This window comes from Uranotaenia lowii, chromosome 2 (genome assembly GCF_029784155.1).
Source record: "Uranotaenia lowii strain MFRU-FL chromosome 2, ASM2978415v1, whole genome shotgun sequence".
Lineage (NCBI taxonomy): Eukaryota > Metazoa > Arthropoda > Insecta > Diptera > Culicidae > Uranotaenia > Uranotaenia lowii.
Window position 1 is genome coordinate 128,544,641 of NC_073692.1, and position 21,040 is coordinate 128,565,680.

General features: G+C 39.2%; 1 protein-coding gene across 1 annotated transcript in view; it reads right to left on the reverse strand.

The window, feature by feature from the left end:
- Positions 1-20,276, reverse strand: part of LOC129740939 (thioester-containing protein 1 allele S3-like) — an 89,899-nt gene extending 69,623 nt beyond the window's left edge. Inside the window, exons 1-3 of the mRNA XM_055732591.1 lie at positions 20,113-20,276; positions 12,915-13,092; positions 24-398 (exon numbers count right to left, since the gene is read on the reverse strand). Coding sequence (XP_055588566.1) covers positions 24-398; positions 12,915-13,092; positions 20,113-20,198 — 639 coding nt within the window. The 5' untranslated portion in view covers positions 20,199-20,276. The remainder of the gene's footprint in view (positions 1-23; positions 399-12,914; positions 13,093-20,112) is intronic.
- Positions 20,277-21,040: the final 764 nt, after the last annotated feature.

The window sequence follows — 21,040 nt, forward strand, 5'->3', positions numbered from 1 at the left end:
TATATAGATTTTTTTAAACTCACGTTGTTACCAGCTGTAACTAGAATTGTCCAATTTCCAATCGGTGGAGATGAAGCTATTTGTACTTCTGATTCAAACACACCATTGTTTAGCTTACCATAAGGCCACTTTCTGATTGTATCACCTATTTCGGATTGTAGTTCAACTTGAATATATTTTAAATTTTTCACAGGTTTCGTTTCTCTGTCTACCACTACAACTCGAAATAGGATTTTATCTCCCGGTTTGTATACAGGTTTGTCCGTTTGAATCAATATTGTGTTTGTCTTGTTTTGGTACAGCAACTCGACTGATTTATCAAAACTGAAGTAAGGCTGATTTCTTATTGGAATACTTTTAATCTCCAGGGCATAGGTGTCTTCCGGAAGGTCTGCAATCTGTGAAAAATAAGATATTTTGAGTTGAGATTTTACAGAGAGGCAAACTGAAATGGATACACTTTATTTATATCGGGTGAGTGACCTATTTTTGGTCCTAGAGCCTACTTCAGTTCTAAAATGCCAAAAGTTGGAGATATGTAATCATGCTGGCAAACCTATTTAGGATGCTCCTATGCACAAAATGGACTCATATTCTTCCTACATCGCATCACTCCGCTATTTGCTATACAATACAGTGCTACTGCTTACCACAATATGAGTTAGCATCGGGTTGCGTGTACAATGATGACATTTGTACCGTGTCCATCATCACCAACCAAGGAATATTTAAATGAGGTACACAGTAAACGAAAATTACCGAGTTCGGTTATTTTTTACCGAAATCCCAACATGTGTAAATCGTTAAACTGTTCGGTATTTTATTCGGTAAAAAATAAACGAACATCGGTAAATCGATTCTTCATTTACCGATGTTCGTTTATTTTTTACCAAAAAAATTACCGCACAGTTTAACGATTTACACATGTTAGGATTTCGGTAAAAAAATAACCGAACTCGGTAATTTTCGTTTACTGTGTAGTGTCGAGAGCAATATTGGATTTTTTGGTGACGTCACAAAAACGATTGTATCGAAAATTTATACGAGAATTGCAGAAATTAAAGAAAAAAATGTTTAAGAATGCAAATGAATTCTTTATGATTGTGCTGCATAGCCCATAATTGATAATGTTATGAAGTTTGTTTGTCCTTTAAAGATTGCATTATGTACTTTTTCTTAATTTATTATTTGATGCAGTTTAATCTTGAAGCTAAAACGAGCAAAAATGAAAAAAATCAGTGGTTTCGTTAGTAATAGTTGTTTTTTGATTACTTTTTGTGAAAAAAAAAAAAACTAAAACTGAACAAACTTGAACATTTTCATGGAATATGAACTAATTCTAAAGTTTTGCAAATTTGATATGGGAAAACTCAGCATTTTCTCGATCTTCAAAAGTCTATTTTATAGAAAAAATTACTCGAAAATCCAAATTTTTTTAGCACTAATCTTAACCCTTCGTTTCATAAAGTAACAAATTTGCAACAAAAAAGTGAAAAATCGTATTTTATTTTATTTTTTTTGTATGTACGCATCATTGGCAACTGTTTGAAATGAGTTTTAACAAAAAATAAAAAATCATGAAATGAAGGGTTAAATAACAAAAATCATTCTTTAATAACATGCTTACTAAGTGGAACATTTCCAGCAGATCCTTAGAGCTATCAATGAAAAAATGTAAGATTCCTTGTAAATCAAAAGATTTTTCGTGATTGTGACGTCGCAGTATGTATAAATACTAGATCAGAACTAATTTCTTTAAATATTCCTTGATCATCAACCTTTTGTTCTCAGCAATCGTCAATTGAGATTTGGTGCAAAGAGAACAGAACCAAAACAAACTGTTCTGGTTCTTCGACGGTGGTTGCTGCTGGATCGGATCGATCCTCAATCGGGAGAAAACGTAAGTCTCAACAAGTACTAATAAAACGTTCAACGTTTTTAAAGGCTGGTAAACGGTGGATAATGTGCAACACGAGACCCCATAGTGGTCATATCACCTCTTATTCACAACTCTTATCTCTACCTCCCCGTGGTACCGGCTGGGATGCGAGTAACCTAAGCGGAGATCGGGTACCCAACCCCGGTGGATGCTTTGGTCGCATGCAGACTGAGAAGGTGGTTGCACGCGTCTGTTCCCCAGGTCAGGGGCGGCGTGCAACAACAACCGAGCGTCTGTTCTCCAGGTCAGGGGCGGCTCAAACAGCGTCTGTCTTGCAGCAAGTGGCTGAATTTATGAAATGCGGCTCCCGCCAGCTAAGTCCAAGATGGCAGCCCCATCGCGGGATAGGGACTTTAGACTAACAACCTACTGCTCCTGATATCTTGTATTGTTACAGGAACTGAGAGAAGAAATAACAGAATTGGAACTTTGGCAACGACTTTTAACATGAAAACACGGACTAGAATTGGAACTTGGAATGTTTTGACCCTTGCCCAGCCAGGAAAGCTGGCTCAACTTGCTAGAGAAGCTAGCCGCCTCAAGCTAGAGATATTGGGACTAAGCGAAGTCCGTTGGCCTTACACTGGAGAACACAAGACACAGTCTGGGCAAGTACTGCTTTACTCTGGCATACGAGGAGAACATGCTACTCGGGAACGAGGAGTTGGTTTCCTGTTAAGACCGCAGGCCCATGCGGCCCTCATAAGATGGGAACCGATAAACGAAAGAATAATCGTAGCCAGATTCAGAACACTGGTTAGAAACCTTACAATGGTCCAGTGTTATTCGCCAACTGACGTTGCCGATTTGCAGGAGAAAGAGCAGTTTTACAGTCAATTGAACAGCGTGGTTGAGAGAATTCCGAAGGGTGACATTCAAATCCACTTAGGCGACTTCAACGCAAAGATTGGCTCCGATAATCAGGACTTTGAGCGCATCATGGGGCGCCATGGCCTAGGACAGATGAGCGAAAACGGAGAGCTGTTTGTAGAATTTTGTGGCAACAACAACATGGTGATCGGTGGATCGCTCTTCCCCCATCGACCAGCACATAAGGTCACTTGGGTATCTCGAGATGGCCGAATAGAAAATGAAATTGACCACATCAGCCGAAAATGGAGAAGGAGCCTTCATGATAACCACAACAAACGAAGCGCAGATATTGCATCTGACCATAACCTCGTCCTTGGTGAGGAACGACTGAGAGTCACGCATGTCCAGCGGCGAGAAGACAAATTCGGATGTCGATACGACGTCCGCCGCACAGTGGTCCAAAAGGGCCTAAAGTGTAACTTTTTTCATTGTGCTTTTGACTTTCATTTAAGCTACTAAGTGTCTTCACAACATTTGCTTGTTAGATACCGTCAAACGGGGCATCATGCAACAGCGGGGTAGAATGCAACATTTATATAACACCACACAGATTCAATTTTTAATTTAATGTAATGAGATAAAGTTATCTTTTAATGATTACAAAATGATGATGACATAGTTTCTTAAATCCTAAGATAGTTTTTTTATGTTTTTGATTTTCATATAAAATTTGAAAAATCGAACAATGAATGTACAATTTTTAACATTTTTCGATGCCGTAAAAAACTTTACCCAGTATGACGGATTGGCTTGATAATATCACCTACAAACTTAATACTGGTTTCCTCATCCTATACCAACATTGATCATGTGGAAATATTTTTCGAACAATCACTCAATTTTTTTAAATAAATATTTTTATAATTCAGTTACCCGTCTGGGGTAAAATGCAACAAAATGCAAATCGGAACTAAATCTCATAAATCGCGTTTCCATATGCTGGGATATGATTGTTTTGCATTATGCGTTTGTTAACATTAAAATTTCATCCATTCCTAGATTAATTTTCATGATTTGAGCTAATAGAATATTTTGTAGTATTTTTTACCCCTTAATGTATGCAAAGATTAACACTTTTTTCTTAAAAACATTTTTGTCAGAAAAAATCAAAAATTTAATTCGAACAAAACCAAAATTTACTGCAATTGGTGTTTTATGAGTAATGACATCACAAATGTATCAAAAACTATGAATTTTCAATCGTTTTCATTTGATTTTTCATAAATTACAGAGTTTGTTGCAACTTACCCCTTTTTCTTAGTAGGGTGAAAATCGCATGTTTTTGTAAATTTAAAAATAACTGGTGAAACCAATAATTTTTCTGACTACGTCAGTTTGGTGACCCATCTACCTTAAAACTTTTGATGTACAAGAGGTATGATTATCTGTAAGCATTAAGATTTTAGAAGCCATTTAAGTTGAAAATTGTTGCATGTTGCCCCAGTTGACGGTAGTTCCCCATAACCTGAAAGTATTAAAAATAAGTCATAGCCTACTACGATAAAAATAAAAATACTATCTTTGATGTTTGAGAAGATAGAGACAAATTTTGTTCTACGAAGTTGTAGATATTATCAAAATATGAAACTTTGCTATCTCTATTCAGTGCAGAGTTATAAAGCTTTTAGATTAAAACATACTTTAAATTTGTTTTTTAATACTTAACTATTGTTAGTTTTGAACTTACATAAATATGATGTTCACATCATTTATTGAGACACTCATTACGCACATTTTGCACTATATCTTGAGTCGCTATGACCTTTCCTTCTGAAGTTATCGCAATTTTAAGTTTAATTTTACCGAAATTTTGTGAACTTCTAGGGTAAAATGGGGCATGTGGATCCATAAACAAAGTACCACATCTTGAAGCTTGATTTGAGTACTACAAACTCAGCCAGAAACTATTTGTCTCCACGCGCCCGTTTTTGAGTACGATTAGCATAAATTTGATGAATTCTTAGTTTTTATCGAGAAAATAGAGATTGATTGTTATTATTTCTGTCAGATCTTTTCAAGGAATGAATAAACTGTTTTGGTGTCTTCAAATGAAAGCTACAACATCAAGAGAGCTATTCAATGATATTTTTTGGAGAATATTTTATGATACCGGTAGTATCTTAAAACAATTTTTCAAATGTTTTTACGATTTTTAATAAAAAAGATTAATATGAATTTTTTTTAAAATATTTTATTTAAAAAGCGGATAAAATTTCAATGCGTTTTGATATGCTATTTGTTGATTTTAGTAGAAAATTGTTGAAGTTATGTGCATTCTAAAAATGGTTTAATTTTAACGATGACAATAAATCTCTTTTTTCTTGTTAAAAACTAAGAATTCATCAAATTTATGCTAATTGTACTCAAAAACGGGCGCGTGGAGACAAATAGTTTCTAGCTGAGTTTGTAGTACTCAAATCAAGCTTCAAGATGTGCTACTTTGTTTATGGATCCACTTGCCCCATTTTACCCTAGAAGTTCTCAAAATTTAACTTTAATTTAAATTAAACTTAAAATTGCGATAACTTCGGAAGGAAAGGTCATAGCGACTTAAGATATAATGCAAAATGTGCGTAATGAGTGTCTCAATAAAAGTCTAAAGTCTCAATATTTATGTAATTTATGTCTATAAAGTCTCAATATTTATGTAAGTTCAAAACTAACAATAGTTAAGTATAAAAAACAAATTTAAAGTATGTTTTAAACTAAAAGCTTTATAACTCTGCACTGAATAGAGATATAGCTCTCAATATTTCAGCAAAGTTTCATATTTTGATAATATCTTCAACTTTGTAGAACAAAATTTGTCTCTATCTTCTCAAACATCAAAGTTAGTATTTTTATTTTTATCGTAGTAGGCTGTGACTTATTTTTAATACTTTCAGGTTATGGGAAACTATCTAATAAGCAAATGTTGTGAAGACACTTAGTAGGTAAAATGAAAGTCAAAAGCACAATGAAAAAAGTTCCACCTTAGGCCCTTTTGGACCACTGTGCGCCGGTTGGAGAATCCAGAGTTGAACAGCTAGAATCCCGAGCCTCGGAGTTGCCGACAGACGGAACAGTCGAAGAACAGTGGTGTGGAATCAAGAATGCCTTTATCACGACGAGCCATGGTACTCTCGGTAAAGTTTGTGGAAGACGAAGTGAAGGCTGGTAAACGGTGGATAATGTGCAACACGAGACCCCATAGTGGTCATATCACCTCTTATTCACAACTCCTATCTCTACCTCCCCGTGGTGCCGGCTGGGATGCGAGTAACCTAAGCGGAGATCGGGTACCCAACCCCGGTGGATGCTTTGGTCGCATGCAGACTGAGAAGGTGGCCGCACGCGTCTGTTCCCCAGGTCAGGGGCGGTGTGCAACAACAACCGAGCGTCTGTTCTCCAGGTCAGGGGCGGCTCAAACAGCGTCTGTCTTGCAGCAAGCGGCTGAATTTATGAAATGCGGCTCCCGCCAGCTAAGTCCAAGATGGCAGCCCCATCGCGGGATAGGGACTTTAGGCTAACAACCTACTGCTCCTGAAATCTTTTATTGTTACAGAAACTGAGAGAAGAAATAACCGAATTGGAACTTTGGCAACGACTTTTAGCATGAAAACACGGACTAGAATTGGAACTTGGAATGTTTTGACCCTTGCCCAGCCAGGAAAGCTGGCTCAACTTGCTAGAGAAGCTAGCCGCCTCAAGCTAGAGATATTGGGACTGAGCGAAGTCCGTTGGCCTTACACTGGAGAACACAAGACACAGTCTGGGCAAGTATTGCTTTACTCTGGCATACGAGGAGAACATGCTACTCGGGAACGAGGAGTTGGTTTCCTGTTAAGCCCGCAGGCCCATGCGGCCCTCATAAGATGGGAACCAATAAACGAAAGAATAATCGTAGCCAGATTCAGAACACGGGTTAGAAACCTTACAATGGTCCAGTGTTATGCGCCAACTGACGTTGCCGATTTGCAGGAGAAAGAGCAGTTTTACAGTCAATTGAACAGCGTGGTTGAGAGAATTCCGAAGGGTGACATTCAAATCCACTTAGGCGACTTCAACGCAAAGATTGGCTCCGATAATCAGGACTTTGAGCGCATCATGGGGCGCCATGGCCTAGGACAGATGAGCGAAAACGGAGAGCTGTTTGTAGAATTTTGTGGCAACAACAACATGGTGATCGGTGGATCGCTCTTCCCCCATCGACCAGCACATAAGGTCACTTGGGTATCCCGAGATGGCCGAACAGAAAATCAAATTGACCACATCTGCATCAGCCGAAAATGGAGAAGGAGCCTTCTTGATGTCCGCAACAAACGAAGCGCAGACATTGCATCTGACCATCACCTCGTCCTTGGCGAGATACGACTGAGAGTTGCGCGTGTCCAACGGCGCGAGGAGAAAGTCGGGTGTCGATACGACGTCCGCCGGTTGGAGAATCCAGAGGTGAAAAGGGCATACGTTGAACAGCTAGAATCCCGAGCCTCGGAGCTGCCGACAGACGGAACAGTCGAAGAACAGTGGTGTGGAATCAAGAATGCCTTTATCACGACGAGCCATGGTACTCTCGGTAAAGTTTGTGGAAGACGAAGTGAATGGATGTCGGATGAAACCTGGAGGATGATCGATGATCGGAGAAAGGCGAAAGTCGGAATTGAGCAGGCATGTACCGGGTCAGCCAAAGCAGCCGCCCGCTTACGATATGCGGAGCTGGAAAAGGCAGTTAAACGAGCTTGTAGACGAGACAAGAGAGCCTGGACAAACTCCCTAGCCGAAGAGGGAGAAAGAGCCGCCGCCATTGGAGATATCCGATTATTATATGATATTTCTCGCCGCCTTAGTGGTGCAAGGACTAATGCAAGAATGCCGCTGAAAAACCGAGCAGGTCAGCTGCTGACAGATCGAACAGATCAGCTCAAGCGTTGGACTGAGCATTTTGATCAACTTTTTCGAGTTACAAATAGCAATGGCCAACAGAACCCGCAGCTCGAGGCGCCCACAGTAAGTCGCATTAATGGCGTCAACTCGGAAGCGCCCTCGCTGGCTGAAATAGAAGCGGCAATCAAGGACATGAAATCCAACAAAGCGCCTGGAATCGATTGCATTCCTGCTGAAATGCTCAAAGCCGACCCTGCCTTGTCAGCACAAATGTTGCACCGTCTTTTCGCTGACATTTGGGATACTGCAACATTCCCGGCCGACTGGATGCAGGGTATCCTCGTAAAGGTCCCAAAGAAAGGAGACCTAACAGAGTGCGGTAACTGGCGTGGCATAACTTTGATCTGTACAACCCTCAAAGTACTCTGCAAAGTGATCCTGAACAGGATCCAGGAGAAAATCGACGCTACACTCCGACGGCAACAAGCTGGATTCCGATCCGGACGATCATGTGTGGACCACATCACAACGCTACGAATAATACTGGAACAAATCAACGAATTCCAGGACTCTCTTCTGCTGGTGTTCGTTGATTTCGAAAAAGCATTTGACCGACTGAACCACGAAAACATCTGGGCTGCTCTTAGACGACGAGGGGTCCCAGAGAAACTAGTCCATCTCATCGAAGCACAGTACGAGGCATTTTCGTGCAAGGTCTTGCACGACGGTGTCTTGTCCGAACCAATCCCGGTAACTGCTGGAGTGAGACAAGGATGTATTTTGTCACCGCTGCTTTTTCTCATCGTAATGGATGAGATCTTGACTGGATCGATTGACTGTAGACCAAACCGAGGATTTCCGTGGAATCCTTCAACCATGGAGCAACTGAACGACCTTGACCTGGCAGACGATATTGTTTTGCTCGCCCAAACACAACAAGACATGCAGAGCAAACTCGACGACCTCACCGAAAGCTCCAAGGCAGCAGGTCTCAAAATCAATGTCGGAAAGACCAAGTCGATGGAAATCAATACAGAAAATCGTTCCAATTTCGTGGTAGCTGGACAACAGGTTGAGACAGTAGAGTGCTTCCAGTATCTTGGTAGCCAGATTACGCCTGATGGTGGTACCAAGAAGGACGTCGAAACCCGGATCAGAAAAGCCCGATTTGCGTTTGCGAGTCTCCGAAACATCTGGCGGTCACGCCAGATCTCTCTACGAACTAAGATCCGAATCTTCAACTCAAACGTCAAATCCGTATTGCTGTACGGGTGTGAAACTTGGTGCACATATGCGGTGACGACGCGAAAACTGCAAGTTTTTGTGAATCGCTGCCTGCGGAACATCATCCGCGCTTGGTGGCCTGGCAACTGGATCTCAAACGTTGAACTTCATCGCCGGTGTCATCAAAAGGCGCTAGAAATCGAGATTCGGGAACGTAAGTGGAGATGGATTGGGCACACGCTGCGAAGAGATGAAAACGAGATTTGCAGAGAGGCGCTTGACTGGAATCCAGATGGGCATCGAAGAAGAGGCAGGCCCAAAAGCTCGTGGCGGCGAAGTCTAGCCGCTGAAATCCGCACAGTTGACGAGAACCTCGGCTGGCAGCAAGTGAAGACGCTGGCTCCGGATCGCCAGCAGTGGAGATCTTTTATCTCAGCCCTATGCGCCGGTCAATCGGCGCTGGACCCTTAGGTAAGACGAAGTGAATGGATGTCGGATGAAACCTGGAGGATTATCGATGATCGGAGAAAGGCGAAAGTCGTAATTGAGCAGGCATGTACCGGGTCAGCCAAAGCAGTCGCCCGCTTACGATATGCGGAGCTGGAAAAGGCAGTTAAACGAGCTTGTAGACGAGACAAGAGAGCCTGGACAAACTCCCTAGCCGAAGAGGGAGAAAGAGCCGCCGCCATTGGAGATATCCGATTATTATATGATATTTCTCGCCGCCTTAGTGATGCAAGGACTAATGCAAGAATGCCGCTGAAAAACCGAGCAGGTCAGCTGCTGACAGATCGAACAGATCAGCTCAAGCGTTGGACTGAGCATTTTGAACAACTTTTCCGAGTTACACATAGCAATTGCCAACAGAACCCGCAGCTTGAGGCGCCCAAATTAAGTCGCATTAATGGCGTCAACTCGGAAGCACCCTGTCTGACTGAAATAGAAGCGGAAATCAAGGACATGAAATCCAACAAAGCGCCTGGAATCGATTGCATTCCTGCTGAAATGCTCAAAGCCGACCCTGCCTTGTCAGCACAAATGTTGCACCGTCTTTTCGCTGACATTTGGGATACTGCAACATTCCCGGTCGACTGGATGCAGGGTATCCTCGTAAAGGTCCCAAAGAAAGGAGACCTAACAGAGTTCGGTAACTGGCGTGGCATAACTTTGATCTGTACAACCCTCAAAGTACTCTGCAAAGTGATCCTGAACAGGATCCAGGAGAAAATCGACGCTACACTCCGACGGCAACAAGCTGGATTCCGATCCGGACGATCATGTGTGGACTACATCACAACGCTACGAATAATACTAGAACAAATCAACGAATTCCAGGACTCTCTTCTGCTGGTGTTCGTTGATTTCGAAAAAGCATTTGACGACGAGGGGTCCCAGAGAAACTAGTCCATTTCATCGAAGCACAGTACGAGGCATTTTCGTGCAAGATCTTGCACGACGGTGTCTTGTCCGAACCAATCCCGGTAACTGCTGGAGTGAGACAAGGATGTATTTTGTCACCGCTGCTTTTTCTCATCGTAATGGATGAGATCTTGACTGGATCGATTGACTGTAGACCAAACCGAAGATTGCCGTGGAATCCTTCAACCATGGAGCAACTGAAAGACCTTGACCTGGCAGACGATATTGTTTTGCTCACCCAAACACAACAAGGCATGCAGAGCAAACTCGACGACCTCACCGAAAGCTCCAAGGCAGCAGGTCTCGAAATCAATGTCGGAAAGACCAAGTCGATGGAAATCAATACAGAAAATCGTTCCAATTTCGTGGTAGCTGGACAACAGGTTGAGACAGTGGAGTGCTTCCAGTATCTTGATAGTCAGATTACGCCTGATGGTGGTACCAAGAAGGACATCGAAACCCGGATCAGAAAAGCCCGATTTGCGTTTACGAGTCTCCGAAACATCTGGCGGTCACGCCAGATCTCTCTACGAACTAAGATCCGAATCTTCAACTCAAACGTCAAATCCGTATTGTTGTACGGGTGTGAAACTTGGTGCACATATGCGGTGACGACGCAAAAACTGCAAGTTTTTGTGAATCGCTGCCTGCGGAACATCATCCGCGCTTGGTGGTCTGGCAACTGGATCTCAAACGTTGAACTTCATCGCCGGTGTCATCAAAAGGCGCTAGAAATCGAGATTCGGGAACGTAAGTGGAGATGGATTGGGCACATGCTGCGAAGAGATGAAAACGAGATTTGCAGAGAGGCGCTTGAAAGGAATCCAGATGGGTATCGAAGAAGAGGCAGGCCCAAAAGCTCGTGGCGGCGAAGTCTAGCCGCTAAAATCCACACAGTTGACGAGAACCTTGGCTGGCAGCAAGTGAAGACGCTGGCTCCGGATCGCCAGCAGTGGAGATCTTTTATCTCAGCCCTATGCGCCGGTCAATCGGCGCTGGACCCTTAGGTAGGTAGGTAGTTTTTAAAAAGATACTTGCTTTCCTGTGCTAAAACAGACTAAAACAGACAGCTCAATTAGTGGGACGGCGAACTGTAGACATTGTGCAGCTCGAGACCACATAGACCCAACCTTCGGGTAGTGGTCATATGACCTCTTGTCTCAAAACTCCGAATCTCTACTTCCCCGTGGTGCTAGCTGGGGTGCGAGCAACCTTAGCGGAAATCGGGTACTCAACCCCGGTGGATGCTTTGGTCGCATGCAGACTGAGTTAGGGGCTTTCGTACGCGTCTGTTCTCCATTTCAGGGGCGGCGTGCGGAGTGCTACAACGTCCTGTGGTGTTCGGGACCCAAAACAGCAACATCCCGACGGTCCTCTTGCGATATTGTGGGGTTAGCTGCGGGCCTTGCGAGCCTGTGACTACAAAAAACATAAGCAACGAACAACGAACAACGAACAACGAACAACAAATTTCGGATGGAAATCGGTGAAGACCCACGCGACGAAAAGGGAATAGCGATTGGAAACTTGGAACATGGAACTGCCGATCTCTAAATTTTGTGGACAGTACCCACATGCTCTCCAACGAATTGAAGAGCCTCAAATTCGACATCGTAGAGCTGCAGGAGGTATGCTAGAAGGGCTCCACGGTACGGTCGTGCCATCTACCAGAGCTGCGGCAACACACACGAGCTTGGAACAGCTTTTATAGTGATGGGAAAGATGCAAAAGCGCGTGATCGGGTGGTGGCCGATCAACTCACGAATGTGCCGGTTGAGAATCAAGGGCCGGTTCTTCAACATCAGCATTGTTAACGAGCACAGCCCTCACCTCGGAAGTACCGGTGACGACAAAGACGAATTTTACGCCAAGCTGGAGCGTGAATACGACAGTTGCCCAAAACATGATATCAAGATCGTCATCGGGGATTTTAATGCTCAGGTCGGCCAGGAAGAGGAATTCGAACCGACAAATGGAAGGTTCAGCGCGAGTTAACGCCGTCTCCTGCCAGACGTCGTAGTCAGCTTTTTGGGTGTCACCTGAATCAGTAGCGGCATCGAGTATCATCAACCGGCAACGAGGACGACCGATTCCCACAATGGAAGCGCTGAGTAGGCATTCCACGAGTCGGTAACATGTATGAATGTAACAGGTGTGTTCTTTCAGTTTTAGTTGAACAGTAGTCAGGTGTAGACCTTTTTTTAAAAGAAGTCCCTCTGGCAGAATTCTTAACTCGCGCACCGGCTGACAAACGAAAACGGCCTAAGACTCATAGATTTCACCACCTCCAAACGAATGGCAGTACGTAGTACCTTTTTCCAGCATCCAGAAGGTGATTAAGTCTGGCCGGATACGCTGGAAAGGACATGTTTAGGCAGAACTAATTTAGGAACTCTAAACTCGTTCATTTTTGAACACATCAATTATCATGAGAATTGAACCGAAGAGGTTGTGTTTGGTGAACTGAGATCCAAACATTTTATCCCAAAAAATCTGTTTGATTTCCTATACCAGTACCCATATGTGGTGTAAAAGGACGATCGATTACTCCGAGGGTATAGTTTAAGTTAATCCTAATAATAAATCAATAAATTACCGTAAATTTCACATTTTTCGCTTGTCTGCCTTGCAAAGATATCTTATTTGTGATGTTTCGCAACATGTTTTGACCATGAAGTGTAAATTCCAGATTAACAGGCCTTGACATATAGTTAGTAGCCGCAACGACAAAGTCAGCATTCGGGAAAATCGTTCTTGATCCAATGACGGATATGCTGAAAAAAGTAAAACAAAATAGTTTTATTGGTGTTAGTTATCAATGTATTCAAATATAATAAAGCTTAAAATTTAATTTATATTTAATTTAAATTTTATTTAAATTTAATTTAAATTAATTTAAATTTAATTTAAATTTAATTTAAATTTAATTTAAATTTTATTTAAATTTAATTAAAATTTAATTTACATTTAATTTAATTTTAATTAAAATTTAATTTAAATTTTATTTAAATTTAATTTAAATTTATTTTAAATTTAATTTAAATTTAATTTAAATTTAATTTAAACTTGATTTAAATTTAATTTAAACTTGATTTAAATGTAATTTAAATTTAATTCAAATTTAATTTAAATTAAATTTCAATTTTATTTAAATTTAATTTGAATTTTATTTAAATTTAATTTAAATTTTATTTAAATTTAATTTAAATTTTATTCAATTTTTTTTTTTTGAAAATTCTCTTAATTTGTTAATGTCTCATTTCAAAAGAACTAAGCTTTAGCAGCAAAATTCAATTTACAAATTTTAAGTTTTATTTATCATTCTTTTATCATTAAACAAGAAATTTAAATCGTTTATCATTGCGAATAATTTCAATTCGAAGAGGTTAAAAAAGATTCGTTTTACTTCAGAAATTCAAAAGCTTAGGGAGAATATGATAAAAGAAATCAATTAAAAAAACCCGATTTAATACACTTTACAGTGGATTTTAGCCTTTCTTACAGCCTGTAAATTATATTTGGGTACATATAAAACAAAATGAACTATGAATTATGATTAATGAATTTCATACGCAATAAATCCAAAATGAATTTAGGAAATAAAGATTAAAAGTTTTTATTAGGATAAAAGTATTTTTATATAATCATAATTTTCATATAAATTAACCTTTTTGAATGACTAGATTCTGGAATATCATGTATGATTCCGTTTCTATGACATTATTATCTCACTCAATTTACTCCTATTGGAGTTACAGCATATGATATCTTCAAAATGGAAGGGGTATAAAAATTAAGAATACAATTTGAAAAAAGATGCCTGACCATGTATTTCAAATAATTCAACTTCTCAAGTAGAGGAAACATATACATAGATAAAAATTATTGGATAAAATTTCAAATGCTAGAGTAAAATACGATACCAAAATGTATAAAATCGGTACAATAGATTTTGAAAATTAAAAATATTGAAAATTTTGAAAGCGTAGTATTTTTAATTTTGTTATTTTGAGATTTTTATTCTGTTTTGTTGATTTCGTCTATTTCGTTAATTTTGTTAATTTGGTCATTTTTAAATTTTGTCAATAATGTCAATTTTATCAATTTTCATGATTTTGTCAGCATTGTTAGTTCAGTAAAATTTTGTCTATTTAACCAATTTTCTAGATCTTGTTAATTTGTCGATTTTTACAATTTTCATGATTTTGGCAACTTCTTCAAATTTGAAAATTCTGTCAATTTTGTCAAATTTGTCAATTTTGTCAAATTTGTCAATTTGGTCAGTTTTGTTAATTTTGTCAGTTTTATCAAATAGGTCAATTTTGGCAATCTTGTCAATGTTGTCAATTTTGACAGCTTTGCCAATTTTGTCAATTAAGTGCATTTCGTCGATTTTGTCATTGTCAATTTGGCCAATTTTCTCAATTTTGTCAATTTTCTTCGATTCTGTCAAGTTTGTCAATTTTGTCAATTTGTCAATCTTGTAAATTTGGTAAATTTGGTCAATTGGGTAAATTTTGTGACTTTCGCCAGTCAATTTTGTCAAATTTGTAAATATAGTGAATTTTGTCGATTTTGTCTTTGTCAATTTTGTGAATTTTGACAATTTGGTCATTTTGGTCAAATTGGTAAATTTTGTCGATTTTTGTCAGTTTTATCAATCTTGTCAATTTTGTCCATTAAGTGAATTTTGTCGATTTTGTCATCGTTAATTTAGTAATTATTTTCAATTTTGTCAGTTTTATCAATCTTGTCAATTTTGTCAATTCAGTAAAATTTGTCGATTTTGTCATAGTAATAAATATTATCAATTTTTATGAATTTTCCAGATAAGTGAATTTTGTCAAATCAATGAATTAAGCCAAGTTTGTCAATTTCGTCAATTTGGTCAATTTGGTCAATTTGGTCAATTTGGTCAATTTTGTCAATTTTGTCGATTTTTGTCAGTTTCATCAATCTTGACAATTTTGTCAATTTAGTGAATTTTGTCGATTTTGTCATCGTTAATTTAGTCATTTTTTTCAATTTTGTCGATTTTGTCAGTTTTATCAATCTTGTCAATTTTGTCAATTTAATGAATTTTGTCGATTTTGTCATCTCTTTTGTCAATTTTGTTATTTTTGTCAATTTTGTCAATTTTTTCAATTTTGTTAATTTTGTTAGTTTTATCAATCTTGTCAATTTTGTCAATTCAGTGAATTTTGTCCATTTTGTCATCGTCAATTCTGCCAATTTTCTCGATTTTGTCATTTTTATAAATTTGATCAATTTTATGATTTTTTCAACTAAGTGAATTTTGTCAAATCAATGAATTATGTCAAGTTTGTCAATTTCGTCAATTTAGTGAAATTGGTTTTCAATTTTGTCCATTTTGTCGATTTTGTCATTTTTTTTTTATTTGGTCAACCTGGCGAAAATGGTTAATTCGGAGTTCTTTCCTGTTTCTTCAACTTTGTCAATAATGATTTTTAGCTTTTTAGCATTAAATGCATGTTCCAAAAAAAATCCCAAATGCTTCAAACTCTACTGTTTGGTTGTCATCTTCCATTGGCTTCAGCAAGTGAAAGTTCAGATTGACCTCCAAGCCGTCATCGTTTTTCTCTAGACACCAACCCCAACAACAACAATGCAACGTTAGATCTGAAGAGAGGAAGAGAAAAGGGAACAAAAAAACAAGCCCGAGAGCTTAAAGCTCGAGAGGATTCAGTAGCATTTGTCTTATTGGATTTAATTTGCTTCCACGGGCGAAATACTCTCCTGTCGTTGCTGCTTAAGAAAAAGCTTCGTAAGCACGAACGGCACGTGAGAAGATGAGAGGATGTGCATACATCGCCCGCGTACCCTTGTTGTTTTCCCCTTCTCAGAGCAATCTGTGCCTGAATATAATGTTGGGCGAAGTTACTATCGCTTTCGTACCATGCAGTGTGGGCATGACGTACTCATCAACGACTTCATTAATTTCGGGGTCGTACCCCTTGGTGAAACCATTTTTATGTTTAATAATTCGGAGCTTCGGTTCCGAAATTTTTGGAATGGTTCGGTTGCAAATTGAATCATTAATATAAAAAAATTTAAAGATTGGCCGAGAAAATTTTAGTTGTCGTCTTCCTCCCACACGGTTTCTGTCATGATGTCATCGAACCTGAGTGGGAGTGAAGCCTGTCTGTTCTCCCTTCCACACATCGACAGATCCATACATTTAGATAGCAAGCGCGTATCTATGACGCCACGTATAATTTGACGTCATATATACGATTATCTTGATTTTAGTGATTGCTGGTTGTGGCTAGCAAGCCAAATTGACACGTTTTTTGGAGTGATGATTTTTGATATTTACTATGAAAAACTTTTTTGCAAACTATTTTGTATTTTTTTCTTTCTTTTATAGGTTGAAGAAGAAAAAACACAAATTTTTCAATATAAAAAACATTTTTATTGTACTGCTCAGTTTCACAAAAACGTCGAGAACAAAGTTTACAAAAATTCACACAAATACACAGACATCATCAGAACTCGTCGAGCTGATTAGATAGGTACCTATAAAGGTATATCTAAGACCCATAATTAATGATCTCCCAAATCGACCGATAACTATACCTTTCTGTAAGAAAGGCAAAAAGGTCATTCGCATTCACATATTCATAAATATTTTAAAATGTAAATTGAAAAGATGATCATTTAACTCAGATAAGATATTGAAATGTATTTCATGTAACAGATCACGATAAATAAAATGTAATAAGAAAATTTTCTTAAAGTAAAACAAATTTGAAACATAAAAAAAATCTCGTAATTTCAACCATGAAAGCTGACGAAGCTCACTGCAAATAGTGATGTGCCATGCCTGCAACGAAATTTTGAAGAATTTTTTTTTTGAGTTTTGGAAAACAGGCTTTTGATTTTAAATTGCGCAGGAAATTCATGGAGGGACGGTCAACAGCGGACCAGATATTCACATTACGGCAAATCCTCCAAAAATGCCGGGAACACCAAGTCCCTACGCACCAGCTATTCATCGACTTCAAAACCGCATACGACACGATCGACCGTAACGAGCTATGGAAAATCATGGACGAGAACGGCTTTTCCGGGAAGCTGATCAGACTGATTAAGGCGACGATGGATGGAACGCAGTGCTGTGTGCGAACTGAAACGCGAAGCAGGAAGGATTGGATTGATGATCAATACGTCCAAGACGAAGTACATGCTGGCCTGCGAATCCGAGACCGACCGAACCCGCTTGTCCAGTAATAACAAGGTCACGATCGACGGCGACGAACTGGAGATAGTCGAAGACTTTGTCTATCTCGGCTCACTGGTGGGGATCCGGAGGCGAATTATCAGCGGAAGTCGTGCCTACTATGGACTCCACAAGCAACTGCGGTCGAGAAGACTTAGCCCTCGCACGAAGTGTAACCTGTATATGACGCTCATGTTCTCTACGGGCACGAGACATGGATATTGCTCGAGGAGGACCTGCGTACACTCGGAGTATTCGAGCGACGAGTGTTAAGAACCATATTTGGCGGCGTACAGGAGAACGGAATGTGGAGGCGAAGTATGAACCACGAGCTCGCGCGACTCTACGGCGAACCCAGTATCCAGAAGGTGGTGAAGGCTGGCCGGATACGCTGGGCGGGACATGTTGCGAGAATGCAAAGGACGACTGTCCTGCAAAACAGGTGTTCGCTACGAATCCGGTAGGAACAAGACGAGCGGGGGCGCAACGAGCGAGGTGGTTTGACCAAGTTGAGCGTGATCTGGCGAACGTGGGGTGCCCGAGGAATTGGAGAACGGTTGCCATGGACCGAGTGAATTATAGGAATTATGTTCGTCAAGTTATGTCGTAGACGGTATACTATGTAAATAAAATAAATCTTTGGTGCACTTTTCTTGGTGTTAATCAAAAAAGGACATAACAGTGTTTGGGATTTTGGATGGAGTTAAAAAAAAATAAGAACTACCTAATAAATTCTCACGATAATTTTTACCCCCGGGTGTAAGAACTACAATTCACATTTCTTCGAAAATAATTAAAGGTGATTACAGGGAAATGGAATAAACAAAAAATATCTGCGAAACGAAAAACAACGCACTGATCCACTTTCATTAAGAAGGAAGCTCAAAGATTATAGTCCTCGATAAATAAGCCACTGTTCCTATCCACCCCACTTGGGGGGTGAATAAAATAGTTGTTTCAAATTGATAGTAACAAATCCGAATTACTTTTTTTATTGAGTTTTGTTTAGGTCCACCTTACATAATTTGATAAAAATATTACGAAATTGTCCGAAAATTGTCCCGATTAACCCCATTTTATTATTATCATAAATTATGATTTACCGTCTTCTAACACGAAAATTATTTTTGTGCAAATTCAATGGATTTTAATTTCACTCGTTTCAATGCTATGTTTCATTACACATTGTTTCACATGGCGCATATTTTGATAAGGGGTCCACCGATAGCATGAAAAAAATGCATACTTTTTTAGGGCTTTAGTTTTTTGGACAAAGTTGTTTAAATTTGAAAAAAAAATTACAGATCAATCTCCGGCATTGCTAAAAATTGTGTACGTAACTCTTTTCAAAGGTCGATTTCTTCATTATCCGTCATGATTATTGCATTTTACTTGGTTCACTTCACACTGAATAACATGAATAGCTGGTTTTCTCGTCCCGCACATTAGAGACCCAAATTTCTTACAGTTATGAACACAAAATGAGTTCAAATTTCCGTTCAACCTTTTTTCACCAGTTAATTGGTCTAAGCATGGCTCATTAGACTGGCCCATAACAAAAAAAAATCTTATATTCCACGCGGCACCCCCTAGGTTGGTGCCTTTAGGTGAAAAAATGACTTTCTGAATATTTCAGGTCATTTGGCAGAAGCACGCGCTGGCGCAAAGGACTTGAAATTTGTATGGAGATTTTTGGCAAAATGAATGAAAAATCGACACACTTTAACTCTTTGTGTTCTAAAATATGTTTCCAGTGCTCAGAACTTGGGGAATTGTAGTTCAAACAAAGACAAATAAGTCTGTAGAAGATTGTGACGCGATACGAGATGACTGTGATGAGTTATCCGCAATTTTTTCTTTGATATATCGTGAACGGTGTATGGGCTAATAATCGCACTAACTTGATCGCATCGTCACACAATGAAAATAACGAATAGAAAGTTTGTGTCCTCGGTAACACTGATCAAATCAGCTGCGCTGTAGTCAACTTTCTATCTGTTATTCTCATTGTGTGACAATGCGATCAAGTTATAACAAATAATCCACCTATAGGTACACCGTTCACGATATATCGACAAAATACGAAAAAAATCACACATCCAATTGCAAATAACTCATCACAGTCAACTCGTATCGCTTCACAATCTTCTACAAACTTGTTTGTCATTGTTTGAACTACATTTCCTGATACTTTGGGCTTTCTAGCATACTGGAAACATATTTTGAAACACAAAGAGTGAAAGTATGTCGGTTTTTTGTATGTATGGATTTCGATCCATACAATTTTCAAGTCCTTTGCGCCAGCGCGTGCTTCTGCCAAATGACCTGAAACTTTCAGAAAATCATTTTTCCACCTAAATACATCAATCTAGGGGGTGTCGCGTTGAAAAATTGTTGTAAAAATCATCCCATACAAATTTGGGCCAGTCTAATGGCTTATGTATCCTTTTTTCATTACAATTTTCTCAGGGTGCGGTATTTTTTTTTGATGATTTTCTTTTCAAATAAACTTAGTGGGCTTAAGAAAGAAGTTGAACGAGTTTTGGAAACATACTGATTACTTGTCCTAGGTACAGCTGCCAGACAACCACTTATCAACAAAAATGGGAAAACCCAAGTATTCGGCAACTTCGTTATCATCTTTTTTGGGTTTTCCAACAAGGCTCACAGTGCTAAATTTAACACGACTATCACTATCACTACACTTTTTTTCGAAGATGTGTCCGATCCAACCAACGGCTGAAACTGAACTGGTGGGACACCAGCTTCTAATAAGCTATTTTATAAGCTACTCCGCTGATTCCGTACAATCTCCTATTCAACCATAATTATGTATTCCGAAGAGAAGTTGTTCAAACAGAGGATAGTAAACTAAGTGGCTTTTTGTTCAATACAGCCTCACTTACATCCAAAAGTTTTGCAAAAAATTAAATCAGTCAACATGGAGGACCCCTTTCTTTTACCCAAAATTAGAATTTTTCTTCACTATCCTTTGCATATTCAAAGATTTATTTATTTGATCTTCGCAGATGGTTCAAAGTATTTAAACAATTAAAAAGCTATCCTATTCTAGATTTAAACACATTCTTGGAAATATTAAAATCGAAATCACTGACTACTTCATTAAAACGAGCACAACATGTATCTAAAGGATTGTTTTGACCATACTGGGTTCGTCGAACGGCAAGCCTGAAGAAATCCAGGGATCGAGTTGTTCTCACAGGAGCATTGAACGGTAACAACGATAAAAGTTCTTTACAATCAACGTTATTATGAAGGATGTCGAAAATAAAAAGCCGTTGCAGGAAGACGCGCCTTGATGCCAGCGTCGGCAAATTTAGTAGCAAGCAGCGTTGTTCATAAGGCGGGAGGTCAGATGAGTCGTTCCATGGTAGTTGTCGTAGAGCATATCTAATAAAGCATCGTTGTATCCTCTCTATCCTATTCGAATGTACCGCTTGATATGGAGCCCAAATTTGTAC